At 43.1% G+C, this 25,203-nt stretch overlaps 1 protein-coding gene across 2 annotated transcripts in view; it reads right to left on the reverse strand.

Moving 5' to 3' along the window:
• Window positions 1-25,203, reverse strand: part of LOC113748379 (uncharacterized) — a 69,784-nt gene that overhangs the window by 16,249 nt on the left and 28,332 nt on the right. For both annotated transcript variants that reach the window (XM_027291933.1, XM_027291932.1), the window contains 5 exons: window positions 21,743-21,895; window positions 17,298-17,498; window positions 14,147-14,223; window positions 12,085-12,190; window positions 5,434-5,649 (listed from right to left, as the gene is read on the reverse strand). In XM_027291933.1, coding sequence (XP_027147734.1) covers window positions 5,434-5,649; window positions 12,085-12,190; window positions 14,147-14,223; window positions 17,298-17,498; window positions 21,743-21,895 — 753 coding nt within the window. The remainder of the gene's footprint in view (window positions 1-5,433; window positions 5,650-12,084; window positions 12,191-14,146; window positions 14,224-17,297; window positions 17,499-21,742; window positions 21,896-25,203) is intronic.

Below are 25,203 nucleotides of genomic sequence, written 5' to 3' on the forward strand. Positions count from 1 at the left end.
TTTGAGAGCCAAAGTGTAAATGTTATGCACTGTGTGTGTTGTCAACAATTCCTGAAATGCCACGATGGAAAGCTCCACCTTTGTTCAGTCACCATTACGTGACACTACACCTGGCAGTGGTGACGCATAATGATGATTCACACGCGTCAGATATCTCAGGTTACCGCTCACCACGCTGCAAAACCTCTGAGTGTTTAGAGAACAAGGCAAATTTGAGCTTTTTTGTGTTAAAGTGCAGATAAAAAGTGAATTAAATCAAATAAACACTTTCCTGACATCTGTTTTCACGGTCTTGTTCTGTTGACATTTGTTCAAAGTTATTACAAAGTTATTATCATCTTGTGGTAATAATGACTGTCCTTGTTCAGAAGCAAAGACGGAAATAGACCTAAAACACTGTAAGAGACACATTTAACACCGGAAATAACATTTTTACACCATTTAATATTTTTAATGGATTTACATGGATTGAGAATTAAACTGCAGTTCCTTAAATGTCCACTTGAGGCTGGCTCCAGAAGTGAGTCAGTCTCCATAAGTCCCAATGTTCAAATGTCCAACTTCACAGCAGAAATATAACATGTTTACAGCCTGGTACAAAAAACAGTTTTGGTCTCTGTAGCTAATTTCCCCGTTCATGACAACTGTACTGAGAGTGAATTTATATACAACTCACCTGTTCACATTATATTAAATAATAATAATAATATGAATATGAATAAAGAACAGCGTGGCTGCTTTCACTGACAGGTAGGTGTTGTTACAGGTGGCCTTTTTGAGCAACCAGGCGTCATTCAACCCATCTCAGGTCCACCGATGATCCACATCTTTGACATGGAGGTGGCAAATGCAACAGATTTTGTGCCGTCACGCATACGCCGTCCATTCTTTACACTCCCAGTTGTCGTTGTGCTGCTAAGGAGTTAAACTTCAACACCACAAATAGTCAGTATTAGTTACTTTCAGCCACGATCACAATCAAAGTCTCACTGCTGCTGTAAAAAAAGAAAAAAAAAAGTCTTTTCACAGCAGATTTTGGCAACGTGTGTTGTTGGTTTGCCTTAAGTGGGTACTACAATGTAAAAGAGGGTGACAGTATTTGGCAGCATTCTCCTGCAGGCCGTTGTTGCTCCATGAAAACACGACTCCTCCCCCTCACTTTCTCCCAAAAGACTGTGTGTGTGTGTGTGTGTGTGTGTTAAGGGGGGTTAAAGCTCTGCTAGGAAAACAAACAAAGACACACGTAGCGGCCACACTCCTGTCTCTGGCTGCACGCCATCGGCCTCACCACAAACCACAACTTATGCTTTTTGCACACACACACACACACACACACACGCCTACGTCCAATATCAGCTCTTTGCAGCAGATCCACACCGATACGCCCCCAGAGTCCAAATCATCTGCTGTATTGCAATACCAGATCTTCAGAGATAACCTCACAAAGCGAAATCATCTGCTATTATTGCCCCGACCGCTCCTTGACATTGTGCCATTAATAAGGCCATTGTGGAGGGCGCTCTCTGTTTGGACACCGTATAATAGACTCTTTGACAGATTTACTTTGCTCTCTCTCCCTCTTCTCTCTCATGAATACAGCGGGCATATTCCACGCTGCTGCTCATCAATAGATGGCCTGTTTGTTTGCCCAGTCATTCTGGACTGATGGTAAATACATAGAGGTATTCCAGACCAAAGGCTGAGCAAACAGGGGTTACATAAAGGCACTGTACCCGAACACACACACACATTCACAAACACCTCACACTATTGCCATTTACCTCCCTTCATCTCTTTTTAAGCGACTGGTCTTTCTTGTTCATTCAGTCGGTCGTGTTTTCTTTTTTGTTTTTTTTTGTTGCTCAAAACAACAATTACGTCCGCCCACAGGTAGAAGATAGGCTAGAGGTGGTGGTGTTGGTGTTGGTGGTGGTGGTGGGTGGGGTCAAAGCGAGGCTGGCTTCAAGGCTGCCAGGTGTTCTGTATCAACAATGACATTCATCAGAGACCCACAGAGTCCCTCGCACCGCCACACTCGCTTACACAAAGGAGACCACAGCTACTTGACATCAGCATCACCCTGTTCTCCATCGGCCCCTTTTTGGTCACCAGTGATGGGTGTGATGGGGGCAGCTCAACCTGCTCCCATAGTTTTTGTAAATGTAAACAGCCGTAAGAAAACTCAACAGTTATTACAGGTTTTTATGTTAAACCTGCATTTTTTTAAAGCTTCATTTTTGGTCTCCACCAACTCTTTACTTAAACGCTCCACTATGTTCATCTGTTAGTTTGCTAAATGTGCCTGTCTGCGTTTTTAGAGCTTTCTCACTGTAAACAACGCTACGAGAGCGTCAAGAGTGAACCGCTACAGTGAAGCTGTGGGCTAGAAAACCAAAACAAGGCGCTGAAAGAGGCTAAAAAGCTCAGGAAACTGCAGAGTCATGTAATAATAAAGTAGTCATAAGATCCATTTTTAATTGTGTTGATTCAGATGTCAGTATTTAGACTCTAATTTAGACTCCAATGAAAAGATGTTTTGTTACATTGTGCATGTAAGATGGACAGGAGGAGGATAGCTTTGGATAAATACATTTTGAAGCCACCTACCTGTCAATTAAAGTGCCCAGGCTGTTAATTTCTTCATAACTTTAAGCCTTAATATAATGTGAACAGGTGAGTTATATATAAATTCACCCTCAGTACAGTTGTCATGAACGGGGAAATTAGCTACAGAGACCAAAACTGTTTTTTGTACCAGGCTGTAAACATGTTTATTTCTGCTGTGAAGTTGGACATTTGAACATGGGGACTTATGGAGACTGACTCACTTCTGGAGCCAGCCTCAAGTGGACGTTAGAGGAACTGCGTATCCACTTTTATTCACAATCCACGAGAATCCATACAGTGTTTTGGGTTTATTTTGTGACCTAGTTTCTGAAATAAACTGTGTTTTTAAATGCGTTTTTCATCACACAGCGACAACATGTATGATCATTTTGTAATGCTTGTATTATTTCATCTGTTGTGTACCAAACTCATTGATGTATTAGGCGCTCTGTGTTATATGGAAGCAGGTCTGACGTCTCGTACTGGGATCTGCTCTTTGTGCTTATGTACATATTCTCTGTTGTCTCATTCTTCTCTGTAGAAGCACGACTGTTAGCTCCTAACACGAGCCACATGGCAGCGACCGCTGACTGATGACAACCTGGAGGGTCACAGAGTTGAATGGATGAATGGCGGCAGAGTACAGGAAGTTATGGGTGGTTGTGTGTCGGGAGGGGGGGGGTCTCTATTTTGGGAATCCTTTGGCAAGTGGTCAACGTTGGCCCGAAAACAGACAATTATGGCCGGTTAGATCCTTTCAGAGCCTAATGAGCAGCCACAGTTACAAGTGTCTGGACAAGAGCTAGTCAACACACACACACACACACATACAGATAGAAACACACAAACCATGCGTGTGTGTACGTGCAAAGACACACACACACACGACAGAACAAAAGGACCCTGGCAAAAGAGTGAAAAATTACTGATTGTACCAGGACACACTTTGTAAACACACCACACCCATAAACACGAACACAGCGAGCACACAGTGTCTTTCTCCAAAGAATACCTCGGACACACACATAAACACACACACACATATACACACTGACACATTATTGTATCACATCATTACAGGTCTTTTAAACCGTGAAACTAATCAACCATTAACCTTAATTACAATGTTTGTTATGCTGTGATACTATTTTAATAAATGATATTAAAGCAACATTTTGTAACTTTTCTAACACATAAAACAGTTTTTAAATCATGTTGATGTCACACTGACTTGTAATCAGGTGAATGCTGTCTCACACATAGTGTAACTTTGAGTTCCAGGTACGATCACCCACGAGAAGTACGTAACGATTTATGGCACCACCAACTATTTCACTGATTTTGGTGTTTGTACCACGGGAGGAGGTTTACAGGCCCCATTACAGTGGAGCCAGTGTCGTGCCAGAACAGGAGCTGAGAAAGTGGGCAATGTAACAGGGCTCAGCAGCCTCTATGGGCATAATAACAGAGGTGAAAGAACCGAAGGGGACGTTGACAGAGAAAGCTAAGAAGAGAAAAGGGACAAGAGTAAATCTGGGACTGACTTTTAGTGGTTAATGAAATAAAAGGCTGAGAGACAGACGCCGAGCTGGGCTGACTGCTGCTGGACTAGTCAGTGATATCAGCTGCTGCTGTGTCTTGTGTTATTGACCTTACTTGAAGTTGTTGACTCGCTAGTTTTTGATCATACGTAATGTAATCAGGACAAATACTCGAGTACAGCTGAACATATTTACCACAGTGGGATTACGCTCTGAAACTGGAGGGGGTGCTAAATCACAAAAATACCAATTTAGAGCACATGTGTGTCAGTTCAAAACAATCTTATTATAAACTTAATCCAACTCTAAACCAAAGCTGATAAACACGATTTGAGGAGGCAAAGACACACACACACAAACCAAAGTCCATCCTCCTTTAACAACAACAAAAGCTTCCCATCACTAAAAACCTTGCTGCAGAACAGCGAGGCCAGCTGCAGGGTTCTTCATCCTGCTTGATTACCGTCTGAACAAACCTGTCCAATCAGTCCCATTCAAGGGTGCCAGCACTCACAGGAGAACTCTGACCTGGCCGACCTCTGCAGAGGGCCGGCCCCCCCTCAGCCTTGACCTTAGGTGTGGATGCTTATTGTCGGACCCGCCAGCCCTGGCGCTCTCACAAAAGCTTGGATGCCAGAAATTAGGCACTTGAGGGAAACTGGAGAACTCCTGTTCGCTTAAAAAAAAAAAAAAAAAAAAATCAAGTGCTGTAATTGAAGGGGAAATTTTTTAGAGTGTTGGTGAATGTTTGTGTTTGTCTGTTATTGTGTGGACGGGAGGCAAAGAAGAGTGTTTGGCAGGCAAAGACTGATTCAGCCTTCAAACACTTTCAGCTGCCTCACTAAAGGGAAGCTTTTTGACTTCGGCACAGTCAAAAACGTCCACACGTGTGACTAGAGGGTGAACAAATTACCTTAATGTGCTTCTGTGCATGTATATTGGGGATCTTCAGGTAGAAAACTGAATTACCTGCAGAGTTCGGGGCGCTCACTGATCAAATACTAGACTGCCAAATGCAGTCCAAACAGCACGCTATCTTTCTTCAAGTCATCTCTCTTCGAGAAATCTGAGGCAACTGGACTCTGGACTCTCTATACCTGGATGTCTCCACCAGTCAGCCAGAACTGAAGAAGAAACCTTGGATGAGAGGTGATCTTCACAGATCTTCAACCAAAGTCCAGTTGCCCCAGATCTACCACTTCTGGAAGTATTCTCTACGATGAGGCATCAAAAATCTGGGTCACCAGTTGGCATAAGACTTTTCCAAAAAGATGATTGTACTCACAGTCCTCAAAGTTTGAGCGACCTTTGTTGCTGTTGGGCTGACGAGGTGCGTCGTCCTGCAGTTTGGAAAGAATGCTCAGCACCTTTGTTTTCCTCTCCTCCATCCTCCTGTCCTCCTCTTCAGCGCCGTGGTCGACACTCTCGGGCCTCCTTCCTCCTGCTGAGGACTCGACATGGTCCCTCCGTCCTGGATAATTGGACTCCCCTTCATCTGAACCTGGAGCATGCAACATAAAATACATAATATAATAGGCATCTAAGAAGTCTCTTGCTCCGTCTGAACTGTATTTAAGAGTTAGCAGAGGGGGGTAACTTTTTAAATATAAACACAGCAATTACCAGAGTCCTGAACAACAGAAACCACATGTGTATTCATGGGCGTCTACGTGGAAGTAGCCACTTAGTAAAAAGCACTAAACCCCATTGCAGTTCCTTTAATAAACACTAATTCTCATCGCATTGTTCTCCTAAATGCCACAGTCACATCTCCCTTCAGCGCTTTCAGAGGCTCACTAAGGAACCGACGCTCTCCCTGAAACTTAAACAGCCGTCCATTTTGTCACTGACCAGCCAATTAAGGGTCCCATTATCTGAGCACAGAATACACTTCTTGGTGTGGCAAAAGCAGACACAAAGCGCCATCAATGCAGACTTGAGCTTAAGGAGAGCCCCGATTGTCTTTTACAACAGTTTCGGACTCTTTTCTTCGTGCTACTTTTGCAAATACGTGTTACTTGAGTTAGCGCATGAGCGATGATTCAAATGTGATACACGTGGAGATGGTTCTATTCATCGGGAGGAGAAAAGCTTGACCAGTCGAGGAGCTGACAGATTCATCAAGCCTTCAAAAAAAACTCTGTACCATGGTTTCATTTATCCTGTCGACGAGCGAGCAGAGGTCAGCAGCCCAGATTGATGGAGCCATGTCTCATTTGACAGGCCGTCTTCCACCACGCTGCACACAATCACACGCTCCCATCAGCCCCGGCGTCCTGCTCGAGTCTCAATGTCACCAAAACAGACGACAGGATGAGAAATTTGTTCATCTCTCGAGTGCGGAAATTCATCATTTCTTTCATATGCAGCATAAACCAAACGTCTACGCTGACATCATGATGAATGTGGAGAAAACTTTGCCTTTAAATGCATCATATCAACATCAAATATACGTTATTTTGATGTTATGATTAACAGATTCATTGTTTAATCTATAAAATATCTGAATATAGGATAAAATGTTCATCATGATAGACCAGTGAAGGTCAAAACACACAAAAAATTAAGAAAATAACTCCATAAAAAAGGGAAAACTGAAGTTCTGGTTAAGGGGTAAAAGGATAAAAAGATATAGAGACGACGTCTAAGTAAAAATTAGTTTCCAGAAGTGATTTAAAAGGAGTTCACTGAATGTAAACCTCATCTCCTCGGGCAGGTCGTTCCAAAGTCGAGGGGTCACCTAGATCTTGGAAAAAGCCCGAGGATCGACGGCTGACGAAATGGCTTGTCTGGGGTCGAACCTGCTGGTGATATAGTTAGAGGCTTTAGAAGTGATCAGTAAAATCCTAAAATCAACCATAAAACGTTCAGGGAGCCGATGGAGGGAAGAGGCGTGAGAGAGAGTTGCAGTTCAGCACAAATAAACGTCAAATTAGTCAAAGAACAGAAGCTACAATCCTCTTTTTCCCTTCTCTTTTTGTAGTCGATGAGTGACTTAATTATGCTTGATTGTGCCAATAAGAGGGGCAATGATGGGAGGGTTCCTTGCGTTTTTACTTGTGGCCATAAAGATCTTCACATGATGATGATACGAGTCACTGCTACTGAGGCCTTTAGGGATGTTTCTAATGTACAAATCAGATTTCAGGTCCAGAATCTCTGAGAAAGGCTGAATTTTCTCTCTTTTAAAGGAATCAAACAGATAAAAGCATTTCAGAAGCTCCTACATCAAACGTTTCCTTCATAAAAAGACCCTAATGATGATCGGCTAACTGATTAACTGGTTAAAATCTAAAAGTCCAGAAGGTTCCTGTGCAATCTTTAAAGCAGGACCAAACCACAAACTAAGATTATTCAGGATTTGGTTTCCTTCTTTTGAAACCTTCCTATCCTAACCTCCAACACGGTCTAATCCATGAATGCACAGCAGTGATTACTGGTCAGTTCAAGCTGGAAACAAGAGCCCATCTAAAACACACAGAGCAGGTTACCATACCAACCCCAGCATCTGAACACAGCAGATAGCTGGATTTGGCTGCGAGCTGCCCGAGTCAAATCCCCTCGCTGATTCCCGAAAAGGCCGCTGAAGACAATAAACACACACACCGCCCACACCCTTCGCCCGACTCTCTCCAATGCACACACACCGCCTGCCCTTTAGCATCCAGCGCACCAGGCAGGGGCAAGAAGGTTTGGACTTGTATCTCTTTCATTGCATGTTTGAGAAAGGGATGAGCATCAGCGAGACAATCGGCGTTGCGGAGTCTATTCACTGATGCCACCCAGAGCCTCCACTGCTCTATCTCCCTGAAAGAATGGCAGAATAGGCTCAGGGTGGAGTAAAAAGGGAAAATCCTCGCCAATTTATTATTCATGGGGAGGGGATTTTCCTTTCAGGGCTCCTTTATCGAAGCCTTTCCCAACACGTCACCCTCTCTATCAGCGCTGACAAGTGCCAATCAAAGGGCTTGAGTCCAGGTTTTTGGGGAAACGCTGGAGGATTTCGGAGACAATAGCCAACAAGTCCACAGTGAGACAATGGTGACATGGCTACACTGTCAGTGTGTGGTCCTCTGGGGGGGAAACGATCCTTGCTCACTACACGACTAATCTCCACTTGCACCATCTCTCTGTCTTTCTGGAGCCTAATCTGTCCCCGTAGCTTCCTCGGCTTTCCGAAACAATCCACCAGGGTCAGTTCAGATTAGTGCTCTTTGTGGCCCCGCGCACATCGCTACATTCATTTGGATGCTAACATCTTTAGTAGCAGCTGAATGCTAAACACCGGAGCGAGCGCAGAGTGACCGGAGCAGCGTGGAGACAGTCATGAAACAATTATGAGGAGGAGGGATTATTCTACCTATGAATTCCTGATGAGCAGAGATGGACAAAGGTCTCATCATGAGCCTCACTGGGGAGCAGGAGCATCTTAACGCAGCTGATTTCTGGCTTCGGTTTAATCTCAGAGTTGCTCAACCATTGACGATTCATCCACAGACGTGTGGACAATTCATTGATACGGAACAGGAATCAGAAACATTGTATGAGAAATATATATTTTTGGAGATGGCCAATCCAGTTTACTTGATTCAACTGTTTTATAAAGTCGTCTGTGGCTCTGGAGAAGCTTTCCAATGTTTTGAAAAAAAGTTTATTTTAATTAACGACAACATTCAGTTGCATTATGGGAAATGTAGGACATGTTGTTTGTGAAGCTTGTGGTCAGAATATCCCTCCATACTGCTGTTTAATCTGCTTTATTTTACACTGGTGTCATCTTCAAGTTGCTTTTTGTGTCTCAAAATATCAAAGTTGTATTAATTTGTTTTATTTTTAAACCTACAGCAGACATGGTGCAAAGTTAGTATTCAGTTAGAGTCAGCCTGGTCAATGGATGGTCCATATTTATTCTTCTTTCAGATTTTTCTCTCCACAAATTCCTGCAAAAATCTACTTGGCTTTACAATCTAGCAGCTGGTTTGTTCCACTAACTTTGTTCGTACAGAGGATCTATCAAAGCGGTTCAGTGTGTATGGGGAAGTTGTTGTTTTTTTAGCTCCATTTTTGGTCTCCACCATCAACTCCTGAGGAAAATATCTAAATATTTAGCTGCTAACTGTGTCTGTCTATTCTTTGATGCTGAGCAGGTAACGCACAGTGTGTTTTTAGATATTTTATTTACTGAAAATATGTAAAAACAGTAAAGTTGCAGGCCAGAAAACCAAAACAATGAGCTGAAAGAGGCTAAAAAAAAGCTCTCTAGAGCTTCAGGGAATTCCAAAGTTGGAGGTAATTCTTTGTGGGTTACACATTTAATTAAAGCAGCTTTAAATTTAGTATTATATAACGTAAAGAAAGGTCATTTTTGCCTGATGAATGACCAGAATATTAATATATTCAACCTATCATCTGTAAATCTAAATGTAAATCAGTAGTTGGTCATGTGAACTCATCAACTTTTGGTGTCACAAGCCCATTTTCTTAACCGTCTCATATACATTGAGTCGTAATGGGGTCATTCCCTCCATTACTTGGGAGCTCCATTCAAAGGTTGAACTGCTCACACCTCTGGGGTAACCGAATCTCACCTATCCACACAAAGACATGCCACACACTGGGCATCTTTTAGAGACTCTGTGACCTCAGGCCTGACCTCTCCACGCCCTGCTGATGACCCACCCCCACCTCTTGCCTTCTTGTCCCCCAGAGTGTGACCATGCCTTTGGCCTCTAAAAGGTCAAAGCTCACCAGTTATCACCAGGATCCTCCGGGTGACATCTTTAGTCGAGTTTGTTTCAATCTCACAGGGTAGTTAAACAGTTAAAGACTTGTTTTAAAATGTGTAAGCTGCATTTTAAAGCTGAAGGGAATTTCAGGCATTGTATGCCAAGACAATAGATGCACATTGTATACATTTAACGAGATAATAAATCAATCATTCTCTATAAGAAAAGCCTCATATAAAGGTCACTCTTTAATGCAACATATTGCACAGTAGAGTCAACATCTGGTTGAGATTTAAGTAAAATCTTCTTATTTAACGCTTTTTTGTTATTTCCTACATTTTAGATGAACACAGAGGACGTAAAAACTATAAAATAACACATGAAACTATGTTAGAATTGTGTAAATAAAGTAATATATGTCAGGAGGCCATCGCCTTGAATGGTTTTCCAACAGTCTTAAAGGACTTCCTATATATTCTGAGCACTGGCTACTTTTCTTTCACTTTGTGCTCATCCCAAACTATCTTACTTGGGTTTAAGTTCAGGTGATTGTGGAGGCAAGGTCATCTGACGCAGCATTCGATCACTTCCCTTCTTGGTTTTCCATTCATTTGAGTGGGTGTAGTGCATTTTGAGAAACTAAGAAGTTTAGCCAGGTCAAAGTTTAAACTTGGACTATCCAGGTGGATTCATGGACTAAACTCTGATACTCTACCTGTTGGGTTCTGTCTTCAGCTTCGAAAACTGGGCTGTGGTTGAGCGACTCAGTCAGTTAATGAGAGTGAGGGAGCGCTGGCATCGATAAGGCCGGTTAATCAGAGAAATAAAAAGTTATTTCCAGATTGTTTCACAGTGGTTATGTTCAACACCAATAGACACACGACCAGATGCCTCCATCGATCCCTTCACCTCCGCACACCAACCGATAACCTGGATAGTAGTGCCTGAGCCTGTCTAAACGTACTCTAACAAACTAACAATCCATTTAAATAAATGGAGATATTAATAATACGTATATAAATCCGTAATAATTAGCTCAATAGTTCAAAAATAGCTGCACATCAACCAACTAAAATCCTGCTATTACATTAATGCACAAGTTTTAATTGTCCAGTAATGTAATTGCATAATAGTATAACAGTATAGTATAATTTCTGCATTTACCTTTAATAATTTGAGCACATTTCTTGATAATACTAATACTTAAGTAACATCTTCAATGCTTTTACTTGTGCCAGAGTTTGTTAGTATTACTTTAACTTCACCAGCGGTCGCAGAGAAGAGTTTATAGCCAGTCTGAACGGCCAAGCTCAAAGGTGGGGAGAAAAAGCCTGCTGTTACAGAGCTGGGCGAGACCCATTGAACCGTACACATGGAGATAACTGCACATGTTATCTGTGGATGGAAACATGTGGAGGGAGTGTTTTCTTATTGAAAACTGCTGTTTATCCTCAGCACAAGCACAAACACTGAGTGTTTTTAAGCTTCACGTCCCTCCAAGTTGGATTAGAAATATCACCGTGCCTTTTGTATAAACGCTTAGCTGCAGCTTGGCACTCAGACATATCAATCTGCGATGTGATGGATGCATTTGTAACATCCTCTAGGAATACGGACGGCACACCATGGACCATTAGCGTCAGAGAACGATGACTGATACCGGACAAGTGAGTCACCAGATCACAGCCTGACAGATGTGCTCAGATGAAGACGGGGAGGGGGAAAAAAAAAAGAGCTATTAGCTCGAGGGTGGCTCTCCAATTCAACATGGGGACAGCACTCCGGACCCTTTTCCTGTCTTGTGCTGCCAGCTTTCCAGTGTTTGCACTTCCGTACAGTAAGCGCTGCCTCTGCACCATCATTCAAGAAGAATGTACACAAGCCGGCCACACAGGTGAAGGTGATACTTGGAGCCAGCTGGCCCTTGCTAGGATTAGCAGGCTTAAGTGTACCGGAGGAAAGGGAACGCTAAACACAGCGTTGACAGTGAGGAGACAATGGCTCCTAATAAAGCAGAGCTGACAGGGACTGAGTGGGCTTTTACCGGATCAGGCGCTAATGCTGAGGACGGGCTCTTGTATTGATTAAGTAGTTTTGTTATAGGCTCTTAAGAGACAGCACCAGTTTTAGCAGAGAGGTGATATGTCATAGCAGCACACACAGATCAAGAAAAATAATTATCGTGTGGGTAGATTTAAAGGATACAGTACCGTGATCGGACTTGCAGGGAGAACAGGCGGATCTGAACATGTCATGTGATGGAGTCAGGTCTATGATCCATGAAGACGGTGAGCCAGAACCTCCTTCAGACTGATCCTGCAAGGACAGAATAAAACTTTAGTGACATCCTCAACACTTTTTGGGGGGTTCTGGAAGCAACTCAGTGTAAACAATGTTGGGTCATTAGCAGTTGAAGCGTTTCAAAGGTTTAAATGGGCACTAGTTGATTCATTAGCAACTGGTTCTTTGATAAAAAGTCATATTTAGATATTTGGATATCTGCAACATGTATGAAACTACAGTACAGTGGTCCCTCGTTTATCGCAGGGGATACGTTCTAAAAATAACCCGCAATAAACGAAATCCGCGAAGTGAGTTTTACAATTATTATCCATGTTTTAAGGCCATAAAACCCCATAACCACACACTTTTATACACCTTTTTACACGCATTTTGTACAGTACTCCCTTAGTTAATCAGGACGCTGAACACATGTGTGGTTCTCCCTTAGCCAATTTAGGACGCAGAACACAATTCGCGTTCATACTGTACAGTACGCTGTAAAAAAAAAAAAAAAGCATGCAAAATTACACAAAAAAAAATCCGCGAAACAGCGAGTCCGCGAAAAGTGAACCGCGATATAGCGAGGGACGACTGTACATATCGCAGGAACTCCTGATTCATAGTTTTCACGTGACGTCACGTGATGTCTTTATAGGATCGCCCACTTGGAGGGCAAAGCAACAACAATTCTTCCAGCCAAGTTAATGAGTGATTTCCCACAAAGACTGAGTTTGTTTGGTTGCAATGTCGGATAGTTGTTGTTTTACTGGATGCACGAACTGACGGGAGGAGATAAGTCTGGGTTGACCACGTTAAACTTTGGCCGTGTACCCAATAACCGAGGCAGCAACCTCTGTCACTGTGAAGTGAGAAGCAGAAGTGCCATTCATCGAATGTCCACTTGAAGCTGGCTACAGAAGTGAGTCCATAAGTCCCCATGTTAAAATTAGTTAGTATTAAGCTGGAAACGGGACGGCTCACTAGTAAACATGAAATATTTCTTTTTTTTTTCCAAGTCTTTTACAGGTGGTTATGTGTTGGACTATTTCTTGGCTGCGAGCAGTGACTTCCTAGAGTCTCTGCTGGTTGCCTGGCCACGATGAGACTTCATGAAGTTGTACTGGGCCGGTATCCTCGTATCTAACCGTCTGTAAGAAATCGAATGGGCATATTTTGAAAACTATTCCCGACTTTCTATGTTGGTAATACCACTGAAGGCTGCTCTGCCAACTTCCCAGCTCCAAACATACCACTGGTTTATCACTTTTTCTCTTCTATAAACAATCCTATGTGTGAGGTGGTGCATTATGCAAATGGCCGTATGAATCCTGCTCCGAGCACTCCAGCTCGTCATTGTGGTTTGGCATAATTGCAGGGGGCTTATGAGTCTCATTCATGCTTTTCAGGGGCTCTCTCTCTCTCTCTCTCTCGTCCGTCATAAAGGGGAGATTAATCATAGATCACGTGGAGCACCTGCATCCATTCCACTGCAGCCCAGCATGCACAAGCCCTGTTTACCCCCCTGACCCCTCACCTCTGTCTGATCCTAGTGGTGGTGCATCCTCTAAAAGAATCCCACAGTGTCGGGCGTTTAGCTGAGCGTACCCCCCGGTGACAGAGCAATGAGCTGGTGTAAGCCTGCCTGCTCCTGTACAGTCAGGCTTCCCCCTCCCTGTAGCCCGTGACTGATTAACCACACACCTGCTGCACGCCGCGTGCCCTCTGTTATATTGTGTCTCAATTATCAACAACAATTTGGCTCGTCTTACGAGAATGACAGTTATAAATACATGCCAGTTCAAGTTTGTAAAAGGGGGTCTTTGTGTGGGAGGGAGAGTGTGTGTGTGTGCCAGGTCTGGGGTTATTGTCTGATCGGAGTTGAATCTTGAAGGTCTAGTGTTTGCTCACGACAAGAAGGGAATCTGATAGATGAACGGAGGAGGGGGGTAGAGAGTGAAAAGCGGTTTCACAAGAGGCGGCGGCACTCACCGATTTGTTTTCCTGGACTTTCCCTGCGGTGTCACACCTTTCAGAGATGCTGCCAGCTGTGAGAGGCCTCAAAACACCTGACAAAAAAACCCCAACAAAAACAAAACACACAGCACAGGACACAGCGTCAAGCTAAAGAGAGAGGAGGAAGCCTGTGCACATGTGTACATAAATGTGAGCCTCCTGCCTGCGCACACTTGTATGCACTTCGCTTTTGTGCTCCAGTGTGTGTGCACAGATATGAGTAATGTAGTGTATTAGCTCCGATTATGGCTCTTAATCTCTGAGCAAATAATGGTAAAAACATGGAGTAACAAAACCCCGGAGGAGCACCTGTCTGCAGAAGCGTGCCAGGTGCAAACATTGTTCCGGACACACAGTGACAGGAAAGACAAGCTTCCAGCAAACTCAGACAGATTTTTCTCCGGTTGTTAACATCGCTGGCAGAGCCTGTGGTTGTCGTGAGCAAGTTCACTCACTTTCATCTGGTGATATCGATCCATGCAGATAGATATTTCTGCACAACTCAATGGAAGTCAATGATTTTTAAGTGCTGCTGGTGGTTCCATTGGAAAGAGTTCACAATGGAATATCCAAAGTAAACGTACGGTCACATAACAAAGCGATGAATCATACAAAGGGCAGATCTCAAAGGCATTCATACTGTAGCCTGCAACTAATAAATCTGATCTTGAATAATCCGTTAGTTGTTTGGCCCATAAAATGTCAGAAAATGGTGAAAACTGTTGGTGGTGACGTCCTCAAATGTCTAAAATGGTGAAAACTGTTGGTGGTGACGTCCTCAAATGTCTCATTTTGTCCACAAGCCAAAGATTTTCCATCTACTGTTGTAAAGAAACCAAAAATATTCCCATTTGAGAAGCTGAAATCAGAGAATTTGGACATGTTTTACTTACTCAAAACCATAAATTGATTATCCAAATAGATAGATGACAACCACTGACGGCATAAAGAATGGACGGTGTATGCGTGACGTCACCCACAAGTTTCTGAAGAGTTGTTTTGAAGCTCAAAATATGCAGCACTAACCATGTTGGCAGTCCTGCCTCTTCCGCCTCCTGGTTAATCTAAAAATCAACCAAGACACGGATCATTGGTGGAGCTGAGGTGGGCCGATTGACAACACCCACCTGCCAATCACCTGCCTTTACTGTTTTCTCTCTTAAATATTAATAACTAACTAAAACATGGATATGATGGTGATGATATGGATCATTGGTGCACCTGAGGTGGGCTGAATGACACTCTTAATCCTGCATAACTTTAAGCCTTAATATAATGTGAACAGGTGAGTTGTATATAAATTCACCCTCAGTACAGTTGTCATGAACGGGGAAATTAGCTACAGAGACCAAAACAGTTTTTTGTACCAGGCTGTAAACATGTTTATTTCTGCTGTGAAGTTGGACACTTGAACATGGGAACTTATGGAGACTGACTCACTTCTGGAGCCAGCCTCAAGTGGACGTTTGAGGAACTGCAGTTTTTGTCGCTTTGGCTTCACTTCACAGCCACGTGAAGGTTGCCGCTTGTTGACAATCAGCCAATTGATTCACTAATTGTTGCAGCTCTGCTCGAGAGAAACGTTAAAATCCTGCTTACTTTCTGTCGTCTACGCATCGTGTTTGTCGGTTTTGGATAATTGGAAAGGTGTCGGGTAGTAGAAGCTGTTCAGCCATCTGAAGGATACTGACAGCAGTCAGTGCAATGAAAAAAGAACGTGATCTCGATTAAAGAATAAAGAGTTCTCCACCGTGCATCACTATTTCTACTGGCCAACCACAAAAATCTGCAAGAGGTGAAGAGAAAATCCTGAATTTGTGACTTTATAACTGAAGTGACGGAGCAGATATTGGCAGGGGTCGGTGCTTAAACGCCACAATAAAAGTTGTACAAACTACTTTACTACACAATCTGGAAAGATGTGTTTGCATTTCATTCTACAACTACCTGCATGGCCACATACCACCAGAGCTGAGAGAGAGAGACGTCCCTTTGGTGGAACTGTACCTTTAAATATAGTTAAAGTTTATCTCTCCGATGTGTTATCAGACTACAAACAACAGACGCTAGACTAAATGACTTTCCTGCACACCCTCTTCTCCATCTCATATCCATTGTTATGTACGCAGCGCTTGCTTCTAAGTGTCTCCGGCTATCTTAGTCGGACTTTCCCGGTTAATAATCCACTCTAGCGGTTTGATCTTTATTAATATGGCACATCCTGATATCCCTATAAACCTCCCCTCTGAGCTGCCACACCTTCGGGGAAAAAGCAGTTAAGAGCTCGCAGCGGCATGCCTGGGAGCAGATGAGAGGCGGTATCACACCTCGTTAAAAGAAAAGCCGCTCGACGCCATAAAGGCATCGCTTACTCTCAAGGCCGGCCGTGGACCGCGAAAACACACCTACAGTGTCAAGTGTCCTCCCTCCCCTCCCCACATCTGGCTGGTCGTGTGTTTTCTCCTCACACACACACACACACACACGTATGCACACACCTGTCTGACTGCCGTGACGGTTTTTGCTTATCAAACGATCTCATTCAAACTGTCAGAAATATTTGAGCTTCACACTGAGTAAACTGAGATTGCTTGTCAGTCTTTAGAAATATTCAAAGTACAAATAAATCACAGGCGGTTTGGATGCTCGCAGACTGAATAAACAAGTTTCAGTGGTTAGAAAAATAAGTCTCGATGCTGAAAGTTTATCTTTTTGAGTGTGAACTTCCTCTTTTGGCTCAGTTTCCACCTGGCTTTATCAACTTACTTGTATCAATTGTATCTGGATTATATTTAATCCTGGTATTAAGCTACGTGTGTGTGCCTTTTCCAAGAACTTCACCTCCACCCAAAATATTTGAGTTGTATTTAGTCTTACTGAGATATGGATATTGGATCTGCATGGAGAAGTTTGCCATTGATATGAAATGTGTTGATTTTCAACTTTCGGCTTTTAGGTTGAAAGCTCCTGAAAAAGCTTGTTAGTGGACTTTGAGTTGAGTTGTTGTTTTGATTTTAGCATTTAAAAATTGTGTTTAGGGTACATTCATTAATTTACCAGGGTTTCAAATAGAAAAAGGGTTTCATTCACACATCTGTTAATGCATCTTCCTCATTAAGATCTATACCTGCTGACGTCGATCCAGGATCATACTGCATCCTCAGATCGGACCAGTCCTGCCCCATTGACATCTCCTCTTCCAGACTGAAAGGACTCAGCAGGGTCTCTGGCTCTAGGCGGTCCAGGAGGAGCAGTTGGACCCGGGATAAGGAGCCCAGATTCCCTGAGTCACAACCGAGCGTCAGCGCAGCCAGGCCGGGAGACAGATCTGCAGAGGGAGATGACAAAGTTTGAGCTACGCTGTGGGAAAGAGCAAATAATGATGTTTGAGAGTGGACACACAGGTTTCATCTTATACTCTGACTTAATCTGCTGCTTATCTGGGGCTGGGTAGTAGTGGTAGAGAGTCTACGTGCCGCTCACCAGCATTTTGGCTGTGGCGATGCGAGCTGCAGGGGTGTCCGCCAAAAATCGTAGCCAACTGTGAACTGCTCAGATCAGTCAAACCTTTCACAGTCAGCCTGAAGTGTTTCTGAAACTGAGACTATCCAGGTGGATTCATGGACTAAACTCTGATACTCTACCTGTTGTGTTCTGGCTTTGTTTAGTTCATGTACCCAGTTTCTAAATCTGAGTCTGACTGCGCTGCAAAATAGTGACGCAAAGAAGTTTAGTTCGATTTGAGCTGTGGTCGAGCGACCTAGACAGTCAATGAGAGTGAGGGAGCGCCGGCATCGATAAAGCCGGTGCTTCACAGCGGTTACGTTCAACGTAAGTGGACATACCCTGTCTGAACGTACCCTAAAAGAAGAGTCAGGAGGAATATCTGTTGATCATGGGTGACAAACCAACACTGCCATCCCTCGAGCCTAAAACTATCTTTTAAAATATTTGTCTTGTAATCAGAGACGTCCGCAGAAACGACTTTTGAAATAACTTTTGATTTAATGACTTGCTGAACTGGATTATGACATTACTGTAAATGTACACTGCCTTCCTTCCACACAGTCCCTCAAACCAGAGCAGCTCACCCTCATTCCCCACACCTCCATCTCCACCTCCACCTCCACCTCCTCCACCTCCTCCTTCCCCTCCGACAGGCTCCAAAGTTCTCATCGTCACACCCAATTAAAAGCGGATCAGTGACAGTGTGGCTCGGTGCCCATGCAAATCCCCGGCCCACGCTGGCTGGGTGTGGAGCTGCCTTTCCTCTCCGAGGGGATTTCACACAACACGCTCTGCTGCAGGTACCCTAACACACACATTAACACACACACTAACACACACACTAACACACACACACACATTCCCAGAAACATCCCAGAAAGCTGCACATCCACCTTTACATTAAAGTAGCTTTCACAGGCACAAAGTTTTCACACATGGTGTGTAGGCATGCTGACGCTCGGTAAAGTAATCCCTCAGGTGAGGAAAAAGGAACTATTGCCTCGGCTGATAAATTAAGGAGTCGTTGAGAGGAAATCCCTGGGATAACTGTGGGTGTAACATAATGTGGCGGGACACACTTTCAGTTAGGCAACGGGCATTAGTATATAATTAGCCAAAAGTAGCCACGAGATTGAAACACACTCAGCAAACACTGTGGCAGATAACAAATGACTAATCTTGTGATTAAGGTGTTGGACACAATGGTTACCACCCGCACGGTGTCAGACGGACAGAAGAGCGCGGACACACTTCTAATTTAAATAGATAAAGTTTGAAACACAGAGTTTATGCAGCTGTTTATTATAAAGAAACTACAAGTCAAGACACAATTTATCTTAATCAAATCTTTCAGGTCTCCGGAGGGCTGCAGCCAAGTGAAATCTAGTTATATTATCAATTCATCTACTGAATAATCATTTAATTGTATAATTTATGAAACAACAGAGAAAAATGTCATCATTTATGAGATGTCCAGAGAGATGTTCAGTTTACAGTGATATAAAAGCTCCTCCTGTGATGTTTGGCGTTTTTTACTTGGAAATCAAATGACTGAAATGTTTAATTAATTAACAAAAAAGTTGATTTCATTTTATTTTGACCACCAAGAAATTAATCGACGAATCGATTGAGGAATGTAGAATTTGTTTTATATAATAAATGAGAACGATATAACCTGTTCTCTCTTGCGGTAAAAGGATGATAATACTGTTGATTTCATGCATTCGGTAGCTGTTTTATTTTGTATTTTAAAATAAAAAAACGTTTTATTGGATTTTACAGGAAGCGAGAGGAGAAACAGATGGAGGAAGGCCAAACGAGAGTCCTTTTATATTGTTCTAGGATGTTCGAGGTTGAAATTTCAAAGAGCCAAAGACGCTTAACCTCTGTGTGAAATGAAGCCAATGCAGAAAAAGTGCCAAAAACTGCAATTCCTCAAACGTCCACTTGAGGCTGGCTCCAGAAGTGAGTCAGTCTCCATAAGTCCCCATGTTCAAATGTCCAACTTCACAGCAGAAATAAACATGTTTACAGCCTGGTACAAAAAAAAAGCTTAAAGTTATGCAGGATTAACAGCGTCATTCAGCCCACCTCAGGTGCAGCAATGATCCACATCACCACCATCACATCCGTGTTTTAGTTAGTTAATAATATTTAAGAGAGAAAACAGCAAAGGTTTGGTATTTTTTGCCTGATAAATGATCGATTGATGAATGATTAGATTAGATTTACATCATAAATGTGCTCCTGATCTTTCTTAAATATATATTTATTACTTTGAGCACATTGAATCAAGGTTTATAAAGTTATCTCGTGAGTTTTTTGCAGCTCCTTTATTAGAATATCACGACAAAGACGAAAATTCAAATGATTGAATGTCGTAACCGCCGACACTGTGTTGAACTGTTTGTTGTTGTTTCCATGCGGCTCCCAGTCATGTCTCAATTAGACATGCTCTCCTTCCTCTGTGACTCCTGCCTCGTTACAGACAGGGATGGGCTTATCTGGGCGCTCACTGTGTCGGGTCTTTGTATCAGCCCATGTTGGCCAACAAAAGCAGAGTAAATGCGATGTGTGTGTGCATGCCTGTGTTAGATAGCATGTGTAAATGTGTGTCCTGGAGGTGGTTCAGTGAGCCGCTGAGTGAGACATTAGCCAATGAAGACTTCCTCCACCTCCCTCATAGCGCCTGCTAATCCCCTGACAAGGTGTTTAACCTGCTTGCTTGACCCGGACCTCCATCTGACCTTGGCGACCTTTAGCCCCCCGAGGATGTGGAAGGATCAGGGCGACCGCTGCCATGGCGACCACAGCGTGATAAAATCAACTCAGGGCTAAAAACCAAATGTGAGCTAATGCTCCAGACTGATTTTTATCAGACTGACACAGAGCACAATTTACATCTGTATGGACTGGAGGCTGATTTAAAGCTTCGCCGAGCAGGACTGTCATTGGAAAATACAGATATCTTATCATGCTCCATCACAGAGTGAGAAGAAATGAGAAGAATATATCATCTTTAGATATATGTGGGGCCACCACATGAATAAATCAACAGATTGGTGGCTCAAATAAAGCAAGCAACACTTTCTTCTTTACTGGCTGACATAAACATAGATAAAAGAAGAAGAATGAAAGAAAATATCCCCAAATATGCATCAATTTATTTAGCTTAAAAACAGACACAAGTCACTGAAATCTAAAATAGTCCTCAGGTTAAGACTCGATCCCAAATCACCCAAACAGACGGAGAATCCTGGCACCAACACAAGGCACGAGACCACTGATAGTATAAAGAATGGACAGCGGCACCTACCTGTCAATATTGGCTGTAAACATGTTCATTGCTATGAAACAATCAGAAAATAACTTTGATTTCTTTGATTCACCAGTTTTCTCAATGCCGGCGCTCCCTCACTCTCATTCAGTGTCTATGTCGCTCAACCACTGCACTCTCAAACCGTCGGACACAAACCAAATTAAACTTCTTTGTGTCACTATCTTGCTGAAGCTGGGTACATGAAATAAACAAAGCCAGAACACACACACAGGTAGAGTATCAGAGTTTAGTCCATGAATCCACCTGGATAGTCTCAGTTTCAGAGACATTTCAGGCTGTCTGTGCAGGGTCTGTTGTTGTATTGGCCACTATTCATGTTATTTCATATATAGATATGGATATTTGGCCACTATTCATGTTATTTCATATATAGATATGGATATTTCATGTACCCAGATTCTAAATATGTGTCTGTCTTGCAAATTTATACTAAAAAATTGTGATTTTGATTTGTGTCCAAGCTGTGGTCGAGCGACGTAGACAATGAATGAGAGTGAGGGAGCGCCGGCATCGATAAAGCCGGTTAATCAGCAAAATAAAAAATGATTTTGTGATTGTTTGACAGCGGTTACGTTGTTGGAAGGATTCATCCTCTGGTAACCATGAATATCGGTACCAAATTTCATACATTAGCATCCAGCGAGCCACCCCGAATGATAGATTCATCAGTATGAATGTATTCGTTGTTGCAGATGATTTAACTGGGGTTGTGTTTGCGTGTCTACCTGTTTCAGGTGAAGGGCAACCTGATGAGTCTGATGGCTCGTCCAGAGACGGACAGGAAGCGGAGCGAGGTGCGATGGCCTCCAGTTCATCGAACACACGAGACTGACTGCAGCTGAGCTCCGAGTAGCGCGATGCTGCGGTGCCACAGCGTCCTGCAATTAAGTTATGATGACAAACACAATGACGAGGATTAGATGTAACTTTAATGATAGACGTGGGCACAGTGGGTTAATAGGAAACAGCAAAGAGGTGCATGAATAATAATAAAACTACTGGGAGAACTAAATGAGCACATTATAGGATAACCACCCATAAGACTGCAACTATATAGACTTCTTATTTTGTACAGATTAACAAACAAGCTGTGGTGTCTAAAATAAAATAATTTTTAAAGACAATAATACAAACTTTAACTTTGGACTGATGGTTAGCTGCTTCTTTAAAGCTAAACTAACTACAATGTTTTTATACTTTTAATTAAACAAACAACATATGATGTGTAAAATTAATAACTTATTGAATAATAGGCCAAACTAAGAGCTAACTAATGTATACTGGCTAAAGCGACAGGCAGTTATCTCTAAAAACAATTAAAAAATATATTTTATTTTGTAAAGATTAAACAAATGACATATAATGTTTAAGATAATGAACTTTAGAGGCACATATTTCATATAATGTTTAAGATAATGAACTTTAGAGGCACATATTTTAACTTTTTTTGGACTGATGGATTGCTGCTCAGTCTCAGCATCAACACTTCTCATCTAACCCGAGATGTTGGGATGTTATTTAAGTAGTACTCTTGAATCTGATAACTACAACATGAACATAATTTGTGATTTCAATATCAGTGGACTAGTAAATGAAGAGTACCACAGAAGCCAGACAGCCAGAGTAAAGCTCCGGGAGGATGTTTTTTCTAACGCAGCTATCAGACGACAAATCTCGGCTCGAGTGTTGTTGTGGGTTTAGTTAAAGCCTGTCCCTTCCAGGTTTTACACTCTGACAAGTGCTCCCAACACAAGCCCAGGACCTCCATGAGTGAAGGCCCCGAGGCGAGGTATGAAGGTCTGTCTGAGCACAGCGTTAGAGTCAAGACTTCAGGGCGAAAGTAGTGTGATCTCACCTTCAATGTATACACACAGAGGAAGAAACTCTTGCCCTTAAGCTGCAATTACCTGAAGACTTCCCTCAAAGGAAGGGTAAAAAAAAAAAAGTCAAGATAATCACTAATTACTTATCTGCTCTCAAACCACCAAAACAAAACTGTTTCACCCTGCCTGGTTTTAGAAACCAGAGGATTAGCGACAGAAACTGTTTCACTGGGTGGTGTGTGTTTTGTCGTCGTCCTTCTGAAAGAGGCTTGTCGAGGCTTTTCTCACATTAGAAATGCAGAACAGCTCGCCTCGGACAAAAGGATAATATATACGGTGGCTCTAAAAGGCAAACTCAGCTCCTTCGTGTCGGGCCCACATGGACACCGAGCATAAATGTACACATGAAGCCACCCTCACGCTGCAGTCAAGTATGTGAACAACGCCGCCGCACTATTGTGCACTTGAGCGTCTCTGCGCTCTCCTCAGACGGGACAATGGAGGGACTTGACTTGACACTTCAAAGCATATTGCTGCTGTCAGCTCAGCTGTCTGTCATTCGAGGGCTGTACTGAGTCAGGGTGAGTTTTTCGGGGAGGTTAAAGGTGACTCTTTGGGGTCGGTGAGTTTGATACGACAGAGTTAGAGGCGGACAAGGACTCCTCTGTGTGCATGTGCCCCTCTTTTCCTGGTCACTAAAAGGCCTCCAGAGTGGAGAGGCCAGGCCAAGCCGGGACAGTGACCCGCTTCATTGTCAGGGACAGTTACACTCTGGGAGATGTCGCTCAAAGCAGGTCAGATCGGGGTCGCACTACAGATTGTAGGAGATCTGAAACAATCATACTGGGGGTCATAAAGGGCTGAACAGACTCCCATCAGCCTCTGCAGCCACATACAGTATGCATACCACACAGGGTTATAAAGGTTAAGGTGACTTTAGTGTCTCCCAGAGGAGGAAAATTGTCTTTTTAATAAGCAGAAACAAGCGACATCATCCACTAAAGCCGGTTTTCTTTCTTGAATATCTCCCTACAAAACGACTTCAAAGATTCTTCTGGTTTTTGACAACTTGGACCTAATTTTTTTAAGTTTTGTAGTGGTAATAACCAGTGTTGTAGTCACTGAGACCAAGGCATGACCAAGATCAGACAGGATACAGCACACTTAGGTAGCTAATGTCATTGTGGTTTAAGAAGCAAATTTTTATTACAGAATCTTGTCTTGTTTTGACAGCCATCGTTCACTTTATTTGAATGCATGTGAAGTGATGCAGAGAGGCCTGAGAGCTGTTAACAGTCCCAAAAACTTAAGTTTTGACTCCAATTACAGTAATAATTTTAATAATTTAGTATTAGTAAAAGAGTCCTATTTGTCCGAGACTTAGACAAGATCGCGTGAAATGTATCAAGACAGACTTATCCTTTTTAAAAAGTGCAAGGATCTATGATGTCGGGGGCTTGTAGCATCAGGTACAGGTACAATCCAGGACGGGTGGTTTGAAAAAATAGATCTACAAGCTCAGATTGAAGTTTATTAGACATTAAGGCGCTGCATTTAAACATATTTGACGTCTAGCACGATGAAAATAATCGTAATAAACCAGATTCATCCTTTAAGCTTTACACGCTACCACATCGGGGCCACGTTGAGCTTGAATCGCCTCCATCTGCGGTGAAATAAATGAACCAGTGACACTCGCTCTGTGTGCGCCGTGAAGAGAACAGCGTGCTCCGATACAGCGCGGGCCCCCCTGCAGCACAGCACCACACAGAGAACAGTAGATGTCTCTGATAGAAAAGAGAAAATCCCTACACAATTTCCACATTGTTTGCTTTCTTTCATAAAGTTCCTAGAGGAGTTCAGATGTCAGTGGCCCTGTCCTTTATCCCCATTGGGAACGGTAAATTAGCGTCTGCAGGAAAGCCGCGGAGGTATTCTATTGTGCCGGGCTTTCCTCAGTGTTCTGCCGTCAAGCGAGCGGTGGTCAGTGTGGATTTATGACCATCGGCTACACGTCTCCCTCTCAGAGCCCGGAGAATAGTGAAGGCACGGGGGGGGAGCCGAGGCTGAGAGGCACGGCACACGAGGTAGGCACCCCGACTTCTATTGTTGGGGCCCCACGCCTTTGAACGAGGAATCAAACGGTACCAGCTTTTCATCAAAAGCTCTCCTTTCTATCGCTGATTTAGAGGAAAAAGAAAAGCTTTCTGCGTTATTTATTACAGGGCGGAGGGAGGTGGGGAAAAACAGGCAGACAGCAATGCTTTGACAATGTGTTGATGGGGGCAGGAGCATCAGAAATGTCTCACTATGGAGGCAGGCTTTGAACTGACTGTTGTCTGGCCCTGTAGCATTGTCTAAGG

This window comes from Larimichthys crocea, chromosome XX (assembly GCF_000972845.2).
Source record: "Larimichthys crocea isolate SSNF chromosome XX, L_crocea_2.0, whole genome shotgun sequence".
Taxonomy (NCBI): Eukaryota; Metazoa; Chordata; class Actinopteri; family Sciaenidae; genus Larimichthys; species Larimichthys crocea.